This window comes from Egretta garzetta, unplaced genomic scaffold (assembly GCF_000687185.1).
Source record: "Egretta garzetta isolate BGI_Z169 unplaced genomic scaffold, ASM68718v1 scaffold251, whole genome shotgun sequence".
In the NCBI taxonomy this organism is placed as follows: Eukaryota; Metazoa; Chordata; class Aves; order Pelecaniformes; family Ardeidae; genus Egretta; species Egretta garzetta.
In genome coordinates, this window is record NW_009258952.1 from 7,728,093 (window position 1) to 7,747,075 (window position 18,983).

Genomic DNA, 18,983 nt, shown 5'->3' on the forward strand with positions numbered 1-18,983 from the left:
CTATTTATAGTAACACATAGCAAATCTCATTTTGCCTTAGTACAGGGAGCATTATTGACAGAACCTTTTTTCTCCTAAATGTAATTATTGACTCCCTGCTTTCCTCTAGGTTATGTAGATGTCCAAAATTACCAAAATTATTACTCCAGTCTTCCTTTCTATGAATCATATTTATCATAACTGGATTTGATCAGGCATAATGCATATAATAAACATTCCGTGTTTATATCATAAAGAACTGATCAGACTGGAGTGTTAATGGATCTTGTGCTTTCAGCGTATAAGAAATCAGAAAACATCATTTATTTCATGGTTGTCAAAATTGACAGTCACAAAGGGGTATCATTCTGAAGGCTCACAGGCATTTCTGTGATTGAGTATAGGCAGCAAGATCGATGTCAGTTCAATGAAAGTTGCTTTGCAGTAAAATCACATCAAGCGAACCGGAGGCTTAATGTCAAACACATAACAGCTCTTTAGGTTTGCAGTATTTCTCCCCACTTCGTAATGGGAAGTGTTTCAAGTATCTATTTGTCATGGCAAATAGGAATTGTGCCCTCTGGAGAAGTTTGACTTCTGTATTTGAAGCAGGGCTGAATAGTTTATAAATTACTGACATAATTCATCAGTCACTGTCAGTGAGCGGATAGCATTAGAAACAATGCTCACCTCCCAGTCTCCACGCATGCTTAAGGAAGTTACTTTTAAATATTAGAAGGAATTTAAATATTTCTGATTTCTCAGTATTCTTGCACAATTGCTAATTGTTTTTAATAAACAATAGTAGTCAGGAGGTGTCTGTATATATTAAAAAAATCTTGAATACATTTTAAGAAATTGTAACAATGTCTTAAACTGCTTTTTACAGGATATTTACGGGATCTACAAGGTTGGATGGAAATGCTATTGGTAGGTTTTATCTTCCCCCACCCTGCTCCATAAAGTACAAAGCAGCTTTGTCTTAAACCTTGGAAAAATACTGCATTAAAATCTGTGGTTATTTAACAGTGGATTTTGTTCGCTGGCTTTGTGCTGTATCTATGGATGAACTGCTGTCTGCTACCCACCCTCGAATGTTTAGTCTGCAGAAGATAGTAGAGATTTCTTACTACAACATGGGCCGGATAAGGCTACAGTGGTCTAGAATCTGGGAAGTTATTGGAGATCATTTTAATAAGGTATCCCTGTTAATGATTATACTGCATACTCCTTGAATTACTGATACAAATAAATTTTATTTAGAGATTTATTGGAAAAGCATGTGCTCATCTGTGTTACACTGTTTTTTCTATCCCTCTGTGTAAGTAGCTTAAAACAACAAAAATTGTAAAGATGGAAAACAAAAATTTTAAAAATGGAAAGGCCTGTGAGAAGGCAGAGGTATACATATAATAAATGTAAAAGCAAGAGTATACATTATTTATCATGACCTGGGTCTAGATCTGGCTGCCTTTAGTTATGTGCTCTAATTTTGGGGGGTGTTTTCTGAAGCTTAGGATAAGAGGTTATTTTCTGTTCAAGTCTAAATTGACTATTTATCAGGTGAATATTTGATGTGCATTTTTAATACAGCTTATTGAAGCCTTTCTAGACAGCTTGCTTATTTTTAGAAAGTTTTAAATACTAAGATATATAATGCAGAAAATATCTGGAATTGGTTAGGGATTGTTGAATTGCATTAACAATGTAGTTTATGGAATTGACTACTGTTTATTACTTTTCCAGTACTGCTTGGTTCTCCATTATCAAATGTAAAGGCAGCTTGGGCTGAATCGGTAAGAATACTGATGCAAGTTTACTGTGCATTTCTGTTCTACGTTATCAGGTTGGCTGCAATCCCAATGAAGATGTAGCTATTTTTGCAGTAGACTCATTAAGGCAATTATCAATGAAGTTCTTAGAAAAAGGAGAACTTGCTAACTTCCGATTCCAGAAGGACTTCTTAAGACCGTTTGAACATATCATGAAGAGAAACAGGTACTAACATACTATTAATGAATCACCTGGGATCACGAGCACCCAACTTTTGCAATTAATGTTTCAAATTGCTTTTGTAAAATCAGTTGCTGGAGAATTATACTATCCTAATTAATTATGTAATTTAGTTTAAACAATTATTGTTTATTATCTTAATTTAGGTCTCCTACTATTCGAGACATGGTTGTACGCTGTATTGCACAGATGGTGAATTCCCAGGCTGCTAACATTCGTTCTGGCTGGAAAAACATTTTTTCAGTATTTCATCTGGCAGCCTCAGATCAGGATGAAAGTATAGTGGAACTTGCATTCCAGACTACAGGACACATTGTCAGTGAGTATTCAGGCGTCGTGAAAGTGTATGTGACTCCAGAGACTGAGAGGCTTTGTTATCTGTTGGCTCTACAGCCTGCCTAGTAAAACCCACTTCTTGCTTTAGAACCAGTGTTTTACAGTTTTCAACCAATCCTCTGGGAAAATACTTGGGAAAATAACTCAGTAAGATTATAGTTATGTCTTATGCATTTAAAAAAAAAAAATTACCTGTTTGTAGCATTCTGTAGTAAAAGTTTTACTTACCGTGTACATTTTTGTTTAAGTGAAGTATTTTATATTTTTTCCCCCCAGAAAAAAGAATTGTGTAGTCATTTTACTATTATGTTGTTTGCTTACATTTTTCCTTGTTTCTGAATTGTGCTTGTCTGTGGCCCTGTTCAGGAGAAAGTACTGTACTAGGTGGCACCGTGATTTCCACCCACCCCACCCCCCCTTCCCATTCTAATCTATATCTCAGGCTTTAAGTGCCATAAGGGAGCTCTCTATTCTGTCTCAACCTCTGCAAGTTCCTAAAACTTTTTCAGCATTGATGAATAATTTTTTTTTTTTTCCTCAAAAGAGACTATTTAGAAGCAAGGCAACAGGGCTATATTGTTTAGGGAAGTCCCTTTGTAGATGTAACTCTCTGCTTTATGTGGCCCTCTTAAGCTCTTATCACACAGACTGGTGTTAAGTAGTAAGCCTATTGCTCTTTTCTTGCTTAACTCTTAAATTTCCCTCCTTTAGAGTAGATGGTACCTTGATTTATTTTAAAGACTTACTTATTTTAAAGACTTATTTACTGTCCAAATAAAAGCTCTCTAGGTGATTTTTTTTTTTTGGTTGAGCTTTTATTTTTCAGTTTTTATTACTACTCAAGCATTTGACAGCACCTATCAATGAGCCAGTCTCTCATTACTGTTAACAGTACAGTATGTACTGTTAACAATCAGTACATACTAGAATTAATAAATTTTAAAGCATAACACTTTTTTCTTCTGTTCACACTTTTTTCCCCAGCAATTGTGTTTGAAAAACACTTCCCAGCAACCATAGATTCTTTCCAGGATGCAGTAAAGTGCTTGTCTGAATTTGCCTGCAATGCAGCATTTCCAGATACCAGTATGGAAGCGATCCGCCTCATTCGTCACTGTGCAAAATATGTATCTGATAGACCTCAGGTATAGTCTATATTAACTAAATTCTAAGTGCTTTAATCAACAGTGCTTTTATAAAGAAAAAAGTACTCATGCTAACCTTGTTGGCTTCCCTTCAATTTTCAGAGATTAATGAGAAGTGTACTTCATTCAGAAGTAATAGGAGTATAAAATGCCATGGGCTTTGAAAAGATCAGCAACTTACTGTTTTTTCCTTTTATGCCCCTCCCCCCATCCCCATCCACCCAGTTCAGCTGGTGGTTCACTTTCCTGAGAGCTGCTGGAAATCAATGTATCTCTGGATCTGCTCTCTACTGAGAAACATGAATGGATAATGACATAAGCAAAAATGTTTAAAATGTTTGATATCCTCAAAATGTTATGGTAGATCCTTGCTTTCAGTGCTGTCTCTATAAGAAGAGAACAAGAGATTCAGACTGAGCTGCAAGCAAAAACTGATGCTTGAATGTATCCTCTCGTTTAGCTGTTTTAGTTTATTTTTCATAATCTATTAAGCATTACTTTGAAAAACACTTCACCTTCTCAGTATTATTATTTTAATTGCCAGCTCACCTGAGGTATCAGGGAGTAATATTAGTATGGCAGAGATTGTTATTTGCAGTCCAAATTGTGTTTTATGTTGAAGAATCTAACTCTTAGGACTCTCTTATAACCCTGTGTTTTCTTCTAAAGGCATTCAAGGAATACACAAGTGATGATATGAATGTAGCTCCCGAAGACAGAGTGTGGGTGCGAGGATGGTTCCCAATTCTGTTTGAGTTGTCCTGTATCATCAATAGATGCAAATTAGATGTAAGAACCAGGTAACAATCAGTATTTGTAATTCAAATTTTAAAAGGCTTACTTTACACTTTTAAAACAGAAACAACTCTCTTAGTAAATGTAGTTGTTGTAAAATGACTTATGTATTTAATTTAGATGGTATCACTGTGAACACCAGCCTTTTTAAAAAGACTTTTTAAATAGATGCTGGAATGTAGAAATTAAGTCTGTGTTCTTTACATATGAGATTTCTGTCTTCCATTATAATAAACAATGAAGTTACATGGTTGTGATTGCATTATGTTAAATAGGTAAGTATTACATTTCCTTAAAGTTAAATATTGAAATAGTGCCTGTTTAGGATGAACAACCATGAAATCACAAAGATAAGAACTATTTAAGTAGTTCATTTGAAAATAAATTAAAGCTTAAGTAAATTAAAATATAGTGACTTCTTTCCATTTATTATAGAACCTGTAACTATTTAAAACAGGTCAGTGCAACTTAGTCAGATGCGATGGAGGCAGTTTATGCATAGAACACAGTAAAATGTAACAGTCAACTTTTAACTTCCCTAACATATAACAAGCAAATGTTATTTTAACATGGAAGGTCAACTTTTAAGTGGTCAATATGCATTAAATTCCCCACCCCCCTTTTTTTTGAATCAGGTATTATATTGGATTATAGCCAGATCTGTATTTTTCCAGTGGCAATACTGATCTCTCTATTCATTAGTAAATGTAAGTGTATGATGTTTGATGCCATGTTACTTACTCCATTTTAGCGATTTGTCATAGCTGACCCGGGTAAGCTTCGTGTCACGTTTCCATTTTTGCTCTATTTAAAACAAATGTAAAATGCTCCATGCAATGAGTATGACCTGTCTGCCTTCCTATGTCTTGCCCATCATACTTACTCTGAGGATTTTAAAACTGGTTTTATACTATGATTCATTAACTGGTTGAGGATTGCAGAAATGGTTGAAAAAGCAAAGCTGTGCTCTGATTTCATGTAAAACCTGCTTGTTTTCCTTGAATAGGGGTTTTCCCTTATAAAGTGGATTCTGTTGCAGTTCTGATGCTAAATATGAGAGGTTGTATATTTTAAATTTGCCCATCCACATGTGAGCTGTGCATCTGGACTCCCTTTATAGCTGGTGAAGATTAACACTCGTTTCTAGACCTCTGTATTTCTTGCCTGGAAATACTCATTCCTTTATTTTTGTGGTCCTTTGTAAAGAAGTTGGTTTCCTATTTTAATTGAAAATTGCCACAGTTCTCAAAAGTATTTTTTGGCTATTGCCTGTGACTTTTTTTTAAGTGCTTTTTAAACAAGCTGATTTTCTATTTAATTTCAGTGTACTAGTGTGACTGATCCACATCAGATCAATATGTAATGTTCTTAAGAGTATTTGAGTTTGTTACTGCTGTTGCAGTTGGTCATATTTGGTCTAGTGCATGTCTTTTTGTAATTCTTAGTATATGCTGTTCTTCATTTCAGGGGTTTAACAGTAATGTTTGAAATAATGAAGACATATGGCCATACTTACGAAAAACACTGGTGGCAAGATTTGTTTCGGATTGTCTTCAGGATATTTGACAACATGAAACTGCCAGAACAGCAGACTGAGGTGAAAAAAGTGGGGGAAGATAATTTACATGAGATCTATACTTGCAGTAGAAAACCTAATTAGTAATATAGCTTATCAAGTAATGTAAGGCAAACCTCAAGACTTGCATGGTTGACCTGTGGTTCCAGTAGCCTTATTTTGTTTTATTAGCATTCTTTTGGAAGTATTGTCACTTTGCTAATTTTTTTTAAACCATGTGTGTAAAAGGCGTAGTAGTTTACACTACAAACAAGAGAAGAATAGCATAAAATGCAAGATATCCAGGGCTTGTAAGACGAACTGCAGCTTTTACACATGGTGTCTGGAATCTGAGACACGCATAATTTCATGGCAGCGTACTCAATGGAATGAGGCTTGTGTTGAGCTAAGGTTAGACACCAAGTTCAATGTCAAACTCAGTTATCTTATGATGGTAAGTGCTTGTCAGTCCAATGATCTGGTCCCCAAGAATAGTTGTTTCTCTGTTTCTTTAGTTTTTTAAACCTGCTAGTTAGCAAGGCAAAAGTTGGAGCTCCAAGTTTTGGGGGTTTTGAGATCTAGAAAGGAATGGCATGTCACTATAAAGCAATTAAAATTGAGCAAATACATATATCTGTCTGCCTGCAGGGGTGTGTATCCTAAAAGGTCCACCTTAAAAAAAGTTGTAACTTTTTTTTTTTTCCCCCCTCCTAGAAAGCTGAATGGATGACAACTACTTGCAACCACGCACTTTATGCAATATGTGATGTATTCACACAGTATTTAGAAGTACTTAGTGATGTTCTTTTGGATGATATATTTGCACAGCTGTACTGGTGTGTGCAGCAAGGTAGGACTGTACCAAATTGCGTTAAACAATGTTAATTAACATTTTAATATGTTGAATGTGAATAAACAAATGCCCTGTTTGTCTTTTCCAGACAATGAACAACTGGCACGGTCTGGTACAAATTGTTTGGAGAATGTTGTCATCCTAAATGGTGAAAAGTTTACCCTAGAAATCTGGGATAAAACTTGTACTTGCATGCTGGATATTTTCAAAACTACAATCCCTCATGCGTAAGATGACTGTTAAATATTTATACTTTGTAAAACAGTTTAGCTAGATGACTTACTGATTTCAAAATGTTAGATATCTAATAGGTGGAGTGAACAAAAAGCTGTTATGTGTGATCTAAATAGAAGCAGACTTTCTTGGAACATAATGATAAATTAGGTGGTAGATATACTACTTTTGTGTTGTAAATGATAAACTGTTAAAAACTAGAAATACCATATAGCAGATAAGCAAAAAAAACAAACAAACAAATAAATGTAACTTTATTCAATTTTAAAATGTTGGATTTTTTGAGAAATATTATCTGATTTTCTGGTCATTCACTTTTTGTAATAGAAGAATGCTATTGATAGGCAGACTTTAGAATTTGTAATTACATGTGAAGCTTTTCCACAAAACACTAAAATAATGCAACAAATTTAAGTCTCTGTGGTTGATGCTTAACTTCTATCGTATGTTCCTATGAATCCTAATCTTTCTATGAAAATCATCTTGCATATTTGGTAACAGTCTTTCCCTTCGTGTTATAACTCTGTGTGAAGTTTCTTGGAACAAGGCTGCACTATTCTGAGTAGTATGTTACGTGTATATACCATAGGGCAGAATAACAAGAAACCACATCCAGCATCATACCAAAGATGAGGTGATTTTCCCATACCCTACCATCACTGCGGTGAAACACTGTTTTAAAATCTGATAGCTTCAATGTTGAACCGTTGTATTATTACTTGTCCTGTGTCTGTCAACGAGTTCATAGCGTTTGCTTCTGGGTATCGCCTAGTTCAGGCCTGAAGAAAACTGAAGCAAAAGGCAACCTTCTACACCTCAGTCTTTCCTTAATTTTAGAGTTATGTATCAGATAGCACTGTAAGAGAGCTTCATTCATGCTTAAAAGATAAGTTAATCCATCTGTCACTACCTCACCTACTTTTTCAATGTTGAGTAGCTATGAATTAATTGCATCCAAAAAATAATACTGGGACCTAGCAAGATACTTTTTTTTGCATTTTGGTTACTGCCAACAATAAAATTTGAGACCAAATCTCTGGATGTAAAATTCCAATTGAATTAGCCATAACTTACTATGTTCCACACTTGGAAAGATTTTGAAGTGTATACTCACTGGCAGAACATTGCTTTGGTTTCCACATATGATCAAAGCTTAGCTTTCTGGGTATTCTTACAGTTGAGTATTAGAAACTCTTCTAGAGTAGCATTTTGGATATTAATATTTAGATACATAAAAATTACTCTCATTGCCTTTAGCCATATCTTATTTGAAATATGTGTGTGTTTCCTTTTGATGTTTATGTCACTTCTGCTTTCAAATGGGTTATTTTTCCTAGGAGGGTATCTCACTCCTTCCGTAGATTTACATTCTTGACTTCCCATCTCCTTTTTTAATCTTTCTATGCCTTCTATGCCTTCATTATATTATGCCTCCTTATATTTCTGGGAGGTTCCCAACTTTTGCAGGGTAAAGTAAATCTTACCTCGATTTTATACATGAATAATCCCTTGAGCGTATGTAATCCCATGGTGAAAATATGCCTGCTCTTTTCCAAACAATTGTTGGGTGACACAAAACTGCTCAAAACAGTCTTTTCACTTGGACCATATTTGATTAAAGCTGAGGCTTTTTAGATGGGTGAGAAAAAATTATGGTAACAATATACAGGTATTCATTCATATTTTTAGTGGAGACTTTGTACTTATTTTTTTGACTTCTCTTTATGAGCCCTAGGAGTACTTCTTTCTCCTTCCATACAGCTTCTGTACAGCTCCCTTTTTATGGGATCTGGTTCTTTTCTGTGGCTCCTAGTTTGGCTGGCATTTCATATTCATATTTCTTAGGCCCTTTATTAGCCTTGGTTTTGTGATGGAGCTTTTTCTGCCCTTGCAGCCTTAGGGGATTTTGGGGGGGATTTTTTGCCCAACACGGTTTGAATACTCAGCTTGTTGTGGAGGCTACCCCAGCACTTAGAGGAGGCAGCAAATGCCCCTTTTACCTTTGTTTTCCCATCTATGGAAGTAACACAGGAGTTAATGTTGAAATTAAGACAGAGTCAAATTGCATTGTGGTATATATGAAAGTTCTACGGGCAAGTGCTTTATTGCTAATTGTCTTGAAATAGTCAGATGCTATGAATCTCTGGAGCGTAAAGTATCTTCTGGCAGAGGTTTTTATTAATCTGATCAGGTAGGATTACATACGATCTTTTTTAGCATTCCTATAAAACATCATCCAGGTATTGTGTAACTTACTTCTTCAATTTAACAGTTGCAGCATTGCCTGCGGGAGTTCTTAGTTGTGGTACTAGCCTCTGGTGGTTTTTGGCAAGCTACCTTTTTTGCAAAGAGAGATGACCATATTATGTCCTTGTTTGGAAAACTTAGTACTAGAATATTTACTTAGCTACCAGTTCCAACAAGGATCACTTACTAGAAAAGCCCAAACTGTAGTCCTGCCAAGCTTCCACAAAATCATTGAGGTGTTGATAGCTGAAGATACTAACACAGAATCACACAGAATGGCTGAGGTTGGAAGGGGCTCTGGAGGTCATCTGGGCCAATCCTCCTGCTCAAGCAGGGCCACTCAGAGCAATTTCCCCAGGACCATGTCCTGGCTTTTGAGTATCTCCAAGAAGGGAAGCTCCACAGCCTCCCTGGGCAACCTGTGCCAGTGCTTGGTCACCCTCACAGCAAAAAAGTGTTTCCTGATGTTCAGAGGGAACCTCCTATGTTTCAGTGTGTGGTCTTTCAGCCTCTGGTCCTGTCACTGGGCACCACTGAAAATAGCCTGGTTCCATCCTCTTTGCCTTCTCCCTTCAGGTATTTATCTACATTGATGAGATCCCCTTGAGCCTGCTCCTTCTCTAAGCTGGACAGTTCCGGCTCTCTCAACCTTTCCTCACAGGAGAGATGCTCCAGTCCCTTCATCATCTTTGTGGCCTTTTGCTGGACTCTCTCCAAGATGTCCATGTTTCTCTCATACTGGGGAGGCCAGGACTGAACACAGTGCTGAGTAGAGGGGCAGAATCACCTCTCTCCACCTCTTCGCAACTCTCCTAATGCAGCGCAGGATACCATTTGCTTTCTTTGCAGCAAGGGCACACTACTGACTCATGTACAACCTGATGTCCACCAAGACTCCCAGGTTGTTCTCTGCCAAGCTGCTTTCCAGCTGGGTGGCCCCCAGCACGTACTGGTGCATGGGATTGTTCCTCTCCAGGTGAAGAACTTTGCATTTCCCCTTGTTGAACCTCATGAGGTTCCCGTCAGCTCATTTCTCCAGGCTGTCGAGGTCCCTCTGGGTGGCACCATGATCCTCTGGTGTATGAGCCACGCCTCCCAGTTTTGTGTCATCAGCAAACTTGCTGAGGGTCCACTCTGCCCCATCATCCAGATCATTAATGAAGATGTTGAACAGAATTGGACCCGGTATTGACCCCTGGAGTACACCACTAGTTGCTGGTTTCCAACTAGACTTTATGCCCCTGATCACCACCCTCTTGGCTCTGGCTGTTCAGCCAGTTTTCAGTCTACCCTGCTGTTTGCTCATCCAGCCCATACCTCGTTAGCTCATTTTAATAGTTTCTTTGATTCTTCTTTTTGTTTAATTTCTATTCTGTTTATAATTTTTTTTAATTGACATTTTCTGAAGCTTCATGAGGGCAAGTCTTGGCTTGCTGGCGCCAAGAAAGCCAAGGTGAATGCCCTCTTGTCCTTGGGAAATTCAGAAGTTAAAATTGGTCACTTGCATAAATTACAATGATCTGGCCTATAATTGCTCGTTATTCCAATACCTCCTTTGGCAGATGGATGTTTAAGACTTTATAGCCCCAAATAAATTACACTGTATTTAACAACCTCTAATCCAGAATAATCTGCAGTTTGTGTCCTGGTAGCTTTCAAGAATCAATTCAGGTCTCTGCTCTGTTTTATTTGTTGTTTCATTACATGCCTCAAGATTTTATTTTTTCTTATCTCTAATGTGTATTTTTAGTTATATGGTCTTTAGTTGTATGGAGATCAGTGATATATTAATTTAGGATCCTTAACACAGTGGGAAAGATCTCACTTCGGATACGCAGACACAAATGTCCACAAGTGTTGCCACACAGAGATTGAGGCTAGATACTTTGAGATCTTAACGACAAACAACTTTAATCTTACTTTGTAGCAATAGATTTGATAGAACAAAAGGTGATGGGACCACGTGGGTTATTTAATTCAATTTTCCTCAATTCTTGGCAGGCACAGGCAGCCTCAATAAGTTACAATTCATGTAGAAATTTTTTAGTGCCTTTTAGTGCTTAAGGCGAAGATCCTCAAGACAGCAACGTGCTGTAAGAAAATAGCAGGGAAGAGATCAGAAGTATTGTCAGTGACTTGGTACCTCATAACAGCAATGAATCCTAAGTGGAAGTGTTGAATCCTAAGTGCTGGAACATAGCCCAAACAGAGACCGCAAAACCTCCAGACGTTCATGCTGATTTGTTCTGGGGTAGATTCGTTTCTTATTCCAGGTAAAGCTTAAGGCAGTGTGGGAGAAGGCGGCCCACTAATGGCACTAGAGCACTGCCTAAAGCCAGTTATTGCAGAGAAAAATTAATGCACCTCCATGTAATCCAGTTGTCTGTCCAGGGCAATTGGCAGAAACGTTGAAGTTCAAAAAACACAATACTTCATTTTCTCAGTGTGTGTGAAAGAATAAAATGTATGCTTCAAACTGAAATCAGTTTATTAATTTATGGAAGTATCTATATCCGACTCTTTTCATGTTTACCTTCCATCAGTTTAAATTACAACAAACAAAAAACCTACCATATTGAAGTGGATTGTTTAGAATATAGGTTCTGATTTGTATTTCAAATTTACTAAATTTGGTACTGGTTTTGTGTTTTCAAGGCTGCTGACTTGGCGACCGGTCACTGGGGAGTTTGGCGCTGGATCTCCCTCTGATGCAAAAGAAAAACTGGTAAGCTGCTAAAATAAAAAATATTTTAAAAGCTTGCAAGAGTTTGGTACAAATGTGTTGTGATGTATAATAAGTGAAGAGTATACTTAGTTTAAACACATTTTTCAATTTTTATTTACTTGAAAAAGATTTTTCCAAATAAAGTGCTATTTAATGCTTAAAAATGGCAAGGAATTAATTGAGAAAGAGAAGCATGTGTTTGTTTGCAGCAAAGTTGGCTTCCAGAAGTTGGCTGTAGGTTGTTATCAGTGTGTGTTTTAGGTAATGTCCCGTGTCTGGTAGGTCTCTGTCATACTGTATTTAGGGTTCGAGATGTTTTCTGGTTTGAGGTGTGGTTTTTGTTTATTTTGCTCAATATTCTCTTTGATATATTGGCATGATGAGAAAATGACGGAGGTGGAAAGGTTGCCAGTTTGATTGACTTCTTTTTCCTTCAAATTTTCTCTGTAATAAGAACTTAAACATCAGTGTTTAAAATAGAAAATATGTATAACAATCAGATTTCTTTGCACTGATTAAATAAACTGATGTAAAATTTGGATTTGCCTACAAGTGGCAGCCCTGTAGTTCCTTTACTACTGACGAGAATTAGTTTGGATGTTCTCACAAGATCACTGCACGAAGTTCTTCATAGATTAATGAAGCATTTGATAAAAATTGTTCAAGGGTTTGGTCCCAGATGAGTTCTACTAAGAGAGACCGACTCCCTCCATTTATCTTTATGGAATGTTAACGTAATGTACTTAAAACAGAGTGTGAAGGTTTGTGATAGCCAGTTCTCATTATGTAGGTATTCTACATCCGTGTGACTGAATGTGCTTGCTATATCTTGACTCATTTGTAGTGGTTTGATGTATAAAACATTTGATCTAAACGTTGGCTACGTTTTTGATCCCTTTATGTCAAATACAATAGCATGCAAAAAATGGCGAATTATTAAACGTCTCGGTCATGAATAAACTGAAAGATCTTTTCTCTTTGAAACAGTTGTAATGTGAATGTTTTCAAAAATCTTTTTTGTATTCAGTGTAAAAAGTCACTTTACAACTTTATTATTAATAGAATTTTTTTTAAAAACTTACTAAAACAGAATTTTTAACATCAAAAATTAACAGAACTTTTATAATAAATAGTGTTAAAGGAGGTATATTTGGGATCCTTTCTTTTGGTAGGATATAATTTTTGCAGGCTTTAGGTAATTCTAGCTAGTTTTTCTTCAGGTACTTCTTATATAGTGAAGCATTCTACTACACTTAGACATAATATCTATTAAAAGTTTATTTATACTTAATAGAGAATGGTTATTTACTGGTATGAGAAGTTGGTATGTTCCTTATAGGAACTGTATGTGTAGATACAAACTTTGCTAACAACACAGTGCAGGGAATTAATGTGTAGTCTCCAGTGGGACTTACGGACCAAATGCCAATAGAAATGCCGGGTTATCGAAAGGGACAGTAATCACTATATATAACTGCTTTGCAGTTAATGATAACATTTTGTTATTAATTACATTTCCCTCTTTCAGTGAATGCTTTCTGAAATGAAAACAATGGGTATTACCAAAGATTTTAATACTTTACATTCAACTGATCAAGAAGGAAGATACTTATTAAAAAACAAAACAAAACCCCAACAAGTCATCTTCCAAAGCCATTGAGCTCACAAGACAGCACAATACAACATGGAGAATCAGAACACACTGCAGAAGTCTGCTGAAGCAGCTCTCCGGCAAATGAATTTTAGATTGGAGCATTTTCTTGATATGCGTATATTTTGCTCCATCATTTTACTGTGGTAAATTCCTGTAGCATCTACAAACACGTTAGTAGGAGCTAATAATTCAGAACATAAAGATTAAAGTTTGCTGATATCTTACATTGTTTGGACTTGCACTGAAGAGCCGTGCGTTCGCATTTTCACCCGTTACAGAAGGAACACAAATTCTCACAGAAGCTGTTAGAGGCTTTTATTGTACATCAAGGTAGATACTGCATTTCCCAGTATCGGAACCTTGCAGCAAACGCCATTCACTTAATCTGGTAAAAGTCAAACTAACTGCTGGCTGGCATACTAAATGCTTGGGTGGCATACGAAAAATCTATGTGCAGAATACTACTCTTTGACTTTGCTGTACAATTAAGTATTTGTTGCTTGTTAAATTTTCAATTCTTTCTTATTAGGTCATCTTTTTAGTACATCTGTCTTGAATGCTAATATCAAATATGACTAAAGTGAATGAAAAAGTGCAACGTTGAAACTGCAAGTGTCTTAAGCTCTGAGGAGCACAACACTTACTGATGATTAGCTCACAGAAGTTCTCTGTAAGTTAATTTTTTGTCTTGTGCTTTCTTTTCAGGATACAATCTCACAGAAGTCAGTAGACATTCACGATTCTATTCAGCCTAGATCTTCAGATGGACGTCCGTATCAACCCAGCGCAGGGCCCACAGTAGGTGAAGAAATGAGTAAAACCAGGCCAACAGCAAGTGCGTGTTTTGTAGTGATTTGGCATTTTATATCTGTTAAGAATAGTATTTAGCAGATGTTTGATATCTTTAGTTATAGCCCCAGCTATAACTTTAGAAACACGATGTTTAGAAAATTCCATTGGTGAAATTTTTGTCTTCACATAGTATGAATTCTGTTGGACTCTCGTGGGTCCACATTTTTGACCTGTGTTTTAACAATCTAGAGTTCAGCTGCTAACTTGCAGGCTTTTTACCCAAAGCAAAATATTAAAAATAGTATTCTCCATATAATGCTATGTAAATGAGTAATTTATTTTTTTTTTAATTAAGAGCAAAGTTCTTCTATGCAGAATGCAGCAGAAGCAACAGCTGGGAAAAAAGGTTTAGACTGATTTGAAGAGAGTGTATCAAAGCCTTAAGATACTTGTTCAAAGTTATGTGTTGGTGCTTAAAATGCTCATGTCTGGTGGTATTAGTACCTGCCACGAGTGCAAGCAAGCTCGGTGTTACTAGTGCTATCCTAAGCCTCCTCTGCCCATGGGCAGTCCCAGCCTCTGGTCCTTGCCACTGCACGGATGCTAACCATAAGGTCACTCATTTTGGTGATTTTTAGGTAACATTGAATATTTGTCCAATATATGGTAAGCAGCTTTAAAGTTAGGAAATAGTTTTTTAAAACCTGCTGGTTTTTAATGTGGTGATCCGTCCTGGTTTTAATTCAGATGGGTGGATTCCAGGTTTGGCTTACAAATGTGCTTGAAGTTAAGCTGTTTTTCAAGTTATCCCCAAAAGAGCTGAAAAAAGAAAAAAAATCTTTAGTTAACAAGCAATTTTCTTTTTCTTTCCTGTGAAGAATTTCCAGAACAGAAGTTATTTGCTGCTCTTTTGATCAAATGCGTCGTACAACTGGAACTCATTCAGACTATCGACAATATTGTGTTCTTCCCAGCAACTAGCAAAAAAGAGGATGCAGAGAATCTAGCAGCAGCACAAGTAAGTAGAACTGATAGGTGATCTCCCTTTTTAACAGCTTTTTCTCTAGTAGATAAAGTTTCATAAACTCTTGTAACATCTTCTAATTTACAGTTTTTAGAAGCGCTTGAGAACTTCCAGCAGACTGTCGAAATCTTCTACGTCTTGCATCAGATTGCATTTGCTGTGCTGGGGCAGCACGCTGTGGAGATTAAAGCATGTGTTGTTGAAAGGGACTTACGTAACTGGGATATGGATATAACTTTTAATACAGTTTTAAGTTTAAATACGAGTATGGATGAAAACAATGTAGGATTGAGTTATCACAGGAGCTTGCTCAAGACAGTTGTGAATTTTTACTTCAAATCTCTTGTTTCTTTTGTTTTGTTTTTTTTTTAATAGAGAGATGCAGTAGACTTTGATGTCCATGTGGATACACAAGATCAAGGGATGTATCGTTTTCTAACGTCACAGCAGCTTTTCAAACTTCTCGATTGTCTGCTGGAATCTCACAGGTTTGCTAAAGCGTTTAATTCAAACAACGAACAAAGAACTGCTCTCTGGAAGGCAGGTGAGTCAGTCACCTTGGAGAAATGGTTTGCAAGAATGTGTTACTGTGCTTTGATTTGACCCCAAAATAGGTCAAAAGCGCTGATGCTGAATGTAAAATTGAATATCAGGCTGTAACTTTGTAACCCTAGGATCCCTAGGGGGAGGAGACCTCACCTGTGCAGGTGCAAACATCTTTTCCATTTCCTAAAACGTAAGGTTTTGCTGGGTTATGGCTGCCAAGCTGGTCCCTGGCTGTAGGTGTGAGTCCTGTGCTTGGAAGCTGCAGGCTCACAACCCCAAAACTTGTTAGGGGGGTTGTTTTACCTACCCTGTGTATAAGTGAAATAGGTGCCATTTTCTGAAACGGATGGAAAATGGACCCTCCGTAGCACTGTGTTTAATCTGTTCCTTGCACCAAAGTTAGCTGTATTCATATTTTTAATGGTGAATGCATACTGTAAATATGCAGCAAGCTGTTTTGTGCATTCATGTGTGCATACACAGAACTGCTTCAGCTTGAGTGAGGTAGTGTTAATATTTATGGGTGCGCCTTTGGCTAGTATTGGCCTCCACCAGCAAACTGAGTTTAATTTTGCAGTAACAGCTTTGGAAACAGTAGTATTGTAGACATTTTTATCAAAAACAAGTGATAAAACAGTATATGCTATAGATACACGATTGAGACAAAATGTTCAGTCATTCAGGTGGTTAGAATGTGCTTTGATCATACACCCAGGTTTCACATCTACTTGGAAGCTTATATAAGAATGGGTGCCAAACACAGTTACCTTGTATATACATAGGTTAATTTTTAGCAGTCCTCCATTGTACTGAATGTTGTGAGAAATTAATCACATAACGGTGCTTCTTCTGACTGTCTACGTGCAGAAGATGCTTAGAAGGAGAAGTGGGGACCATAAGGAAAAATGTCGGGTGAAACTAAAATCTAAATGGATGCTTGGAACTTTTCTAGGTTTCAAAGGCAAATCTAAGCCTAATCTTCTGAAACAGGAGACTAGTAGTCTTGCCTGCGGCTTGCGCATTCTGTTCCGTATGTACATGGATGAAAGCCGTACCAGTGCATGGGAGGAAGTCCAGCAAAGACTCCTAAAGTAAGGTCCATGTAGCTGAACCTGCCGATGTTATTTCTGATGTTAAAGAATGTTTGCAGTAAACTTCTTAGAGCTAACACTGTGTGGTGGTGGTCACAGCTGATATTAAGAGTTTTTATGTTGTATGGAGGGTCCTGTGCCTCCAGCTACTAACGCTGCCTCTGCTTTTTGTTCTCGTTATATGTTCTGCAGGAGAGAACTAAGGTTTTGTCACCTTCTTTTTCTTTTTTTTGGTAGCACGTGGGTAGGTGGGGGATTGTTACAGCTCCTCTTCAAAAAGAAAAGTAACTGTCGCTCTGCTTTTTTCTTTCAGTAACCTCAGATATTTTAGGGAAGCGATACTGTTTGTTCTCATCTGCAGAAATGAGCGCTGGGCTTGAGGAGCCTGTGGGCATACAGCAGCTTTCTGGCTTTTTGGTGGTTCATTACTGTGAACACTATGGTTCACCTGAATGCTTTTAGTTTACAAAGTTGTTCAAGCAACTTTTGGAATAACAGAGGGCTCAAAACCATGGCAGTAACACAGTGAAAGTATTTTAAGGTTTATAGGCCAGGGAGCAGAGCTGAAAACTACCTGGTTATGTCGGCACATGATTAACTTCTAAAGTCTACATGTCATTTTGTCACGTGCATTTTAATACCCCCCAAAGAGCACTTGATACACTTTAAATATATGCACAAACAGCGTATGTTTGCCATGTTTTGTCAGCATATTTAGTACTGAAGTCCTAGAACTTTGGGGTTGAGTTGAACAAAATCATTGCTTTCTGTTACTGATCAGGGTTGCAGTAGCTTTCGTAAAAGGACGCTGTCCTGCACCAGGGCTCTGCACTGGTGGAGTTGCAAAGGCAAAGCTACCTCGCTGCAGTTAGAGCTCAAAGTGAAATGTTGGTCATTAGTTTTTGTGTCTTTCCTCTCTAGTGTCTGCAGCGAGGCTCTGAGTTATTTCCTCACTCTTACGTCAGAAAGTCATCGGGAGGCCTGGACTAATCTGTTACTCTTATTCTTGACTAAAGTCCTGAAGATAAGTGATGAAAGGGTAAGTAGCTGTTTGCAATGGTATTGCAAGACAACGTTTACAGTTAAGAAGTAGTTCCAGACTGGTTCTTCACGCACAGTTACATACTTGACTTTAAAAGCTTCTGCTGCTCATAGATGCTCTTTGTTGGGGGAGTGTACAGTGAAACTGCACGTGGCAGATACTGACAGTAGTGACACAGAGCGAGGGTGCAGTGAGTGATAAAAGACAATGTGTCTGAGAAAATTCAGAAGATGCTAAAATCCTTTAGAAGCATGTGTTAAGTTGCTTTTACCCCTCTCCTGCTGAGGAAGAGGATTAGTGGCCGATATTTTATTCAAAGAAATAACTCCTGTTTCTGCTTCCAGTGGTACGTGTACATCACCTTGGCCTTCTCCAAAGCAATTCTGCAGTAAATAAATCCAGATTTAGATCTCCCTCTATTTCTACCAAAACTTGGCTGAGACATTAAGTGAAAGGGGCCAAATACAACAAAATTTTTAACTGACAATAGAAAACCCCTTCCTCTTGAAGAATAAGCAAGGAGCTGTGTGTAGCCAGTGAGCCTCGGGCAGAGTACCTGCCAGCGGGCTTAGCCGTATGCAGGCACTGCTGGCTTTGGTTACAGAGGTGTCTCCGCCCATTGCTGTGTGGGTTCCTCACCTCGACTTGGGAGAGTATTTAAAATTCTTTAAGGACGGGATGTCATCCAGAGAGACCTGGACAGGCTGGAGAGGTGGGCCTGTGTGAACCTCATGAGGTTCAACAAGGCCAAGTGCAAGGTCCTGCACCTGGGTCGGGGTAACCCTCAGTATCAGTACAGGCTGGGGGAAGAAAGGATCGAGAGCAGCCCTGCCGAGAGGGACTTGGGGGTGCTGGTGGATGAAAAGCTGGACATGAGCTGGCAATGTGCGCTGGCAGCCCAGAAGGCCAACCGTACTCTGGGCTGCATCAAAAGAAGCGTGGCCAGCAGGTC

At 37.8% G+C, this 18,983-nt stretch overlaps 1 protein-coding gene across 3 annotated transcripts in view; it reads left to right on the plus strand.

Annotated features, from left to right (window-relative positions):
• Window positions 1-18,983, plus strand: part of ARFGEF1 (ADP ribosylation factor guanine nucleotide exchange factor 1) — a 52,648-nt gene that overhangs the window by 31,772 nt on the left and 1,893 nt on the right. Inside the window, exons 19-33 of one of the 3 annotated variants that reach the window (XM_035890089.1) lie at window positions 869-909; window positions 1,009-1,178; window positions 1,826-1,977; window positions 2,139-2,311; window positions 3,313-3,473; window positions 4,143-4,273; window positions 5,736-5,865; window positions 6,538-6,673; window positions 6,765-6,903; window positions 11,813-11,882; window positions 14,242-14,371; window positions 15,207-15,346; window positions 15,728-15,896; window positions 16,851-16,989; window positions 17,911-18,028. In XM_035890089.1, coding sequence (XP_035745982.1) covers window positions 869-909; window positions 1,009-1,178; window positions 1,826-1,977; window positions 2,139-2,311; window positions 3,313-3,473; window positions 4,143-4,273; window positions 5,736-5,865; window positions 6,538-6,673; window positions 6,765-6,903; window positions 11,813-11,882; window positions 14,242-14,371; window positions 15,207-15,346; window positions 15,728-15,896; window positions 16,851-16,989; window positions 17,911-18,028 — 1,999 coding nt within the window. Of the gene's footprint in view, window positions 1-868; window positions 910-1,008; window positions 1,179-1,825; window positions 1,978-2,138; window positions 2,312-3,312; window positions 3,474-4,142; window positions 4,274-5,735; window positions 5,866-6,537; window positions 6,674-6,764; window positions 6,904-11,812; window positions 11,883-13,410; window positions 13,722-14,241; window positions 14,372-15,206; window positions 15,347-15,727; window positions 15,897-16,850; window positions 16,990-17,910; window positions 18,029-18,983 lie in introns of those variants that run through there. The other 2 variants (XM_035890090.1, XM_035890091.1) reach the window with 2 other exon arrangements.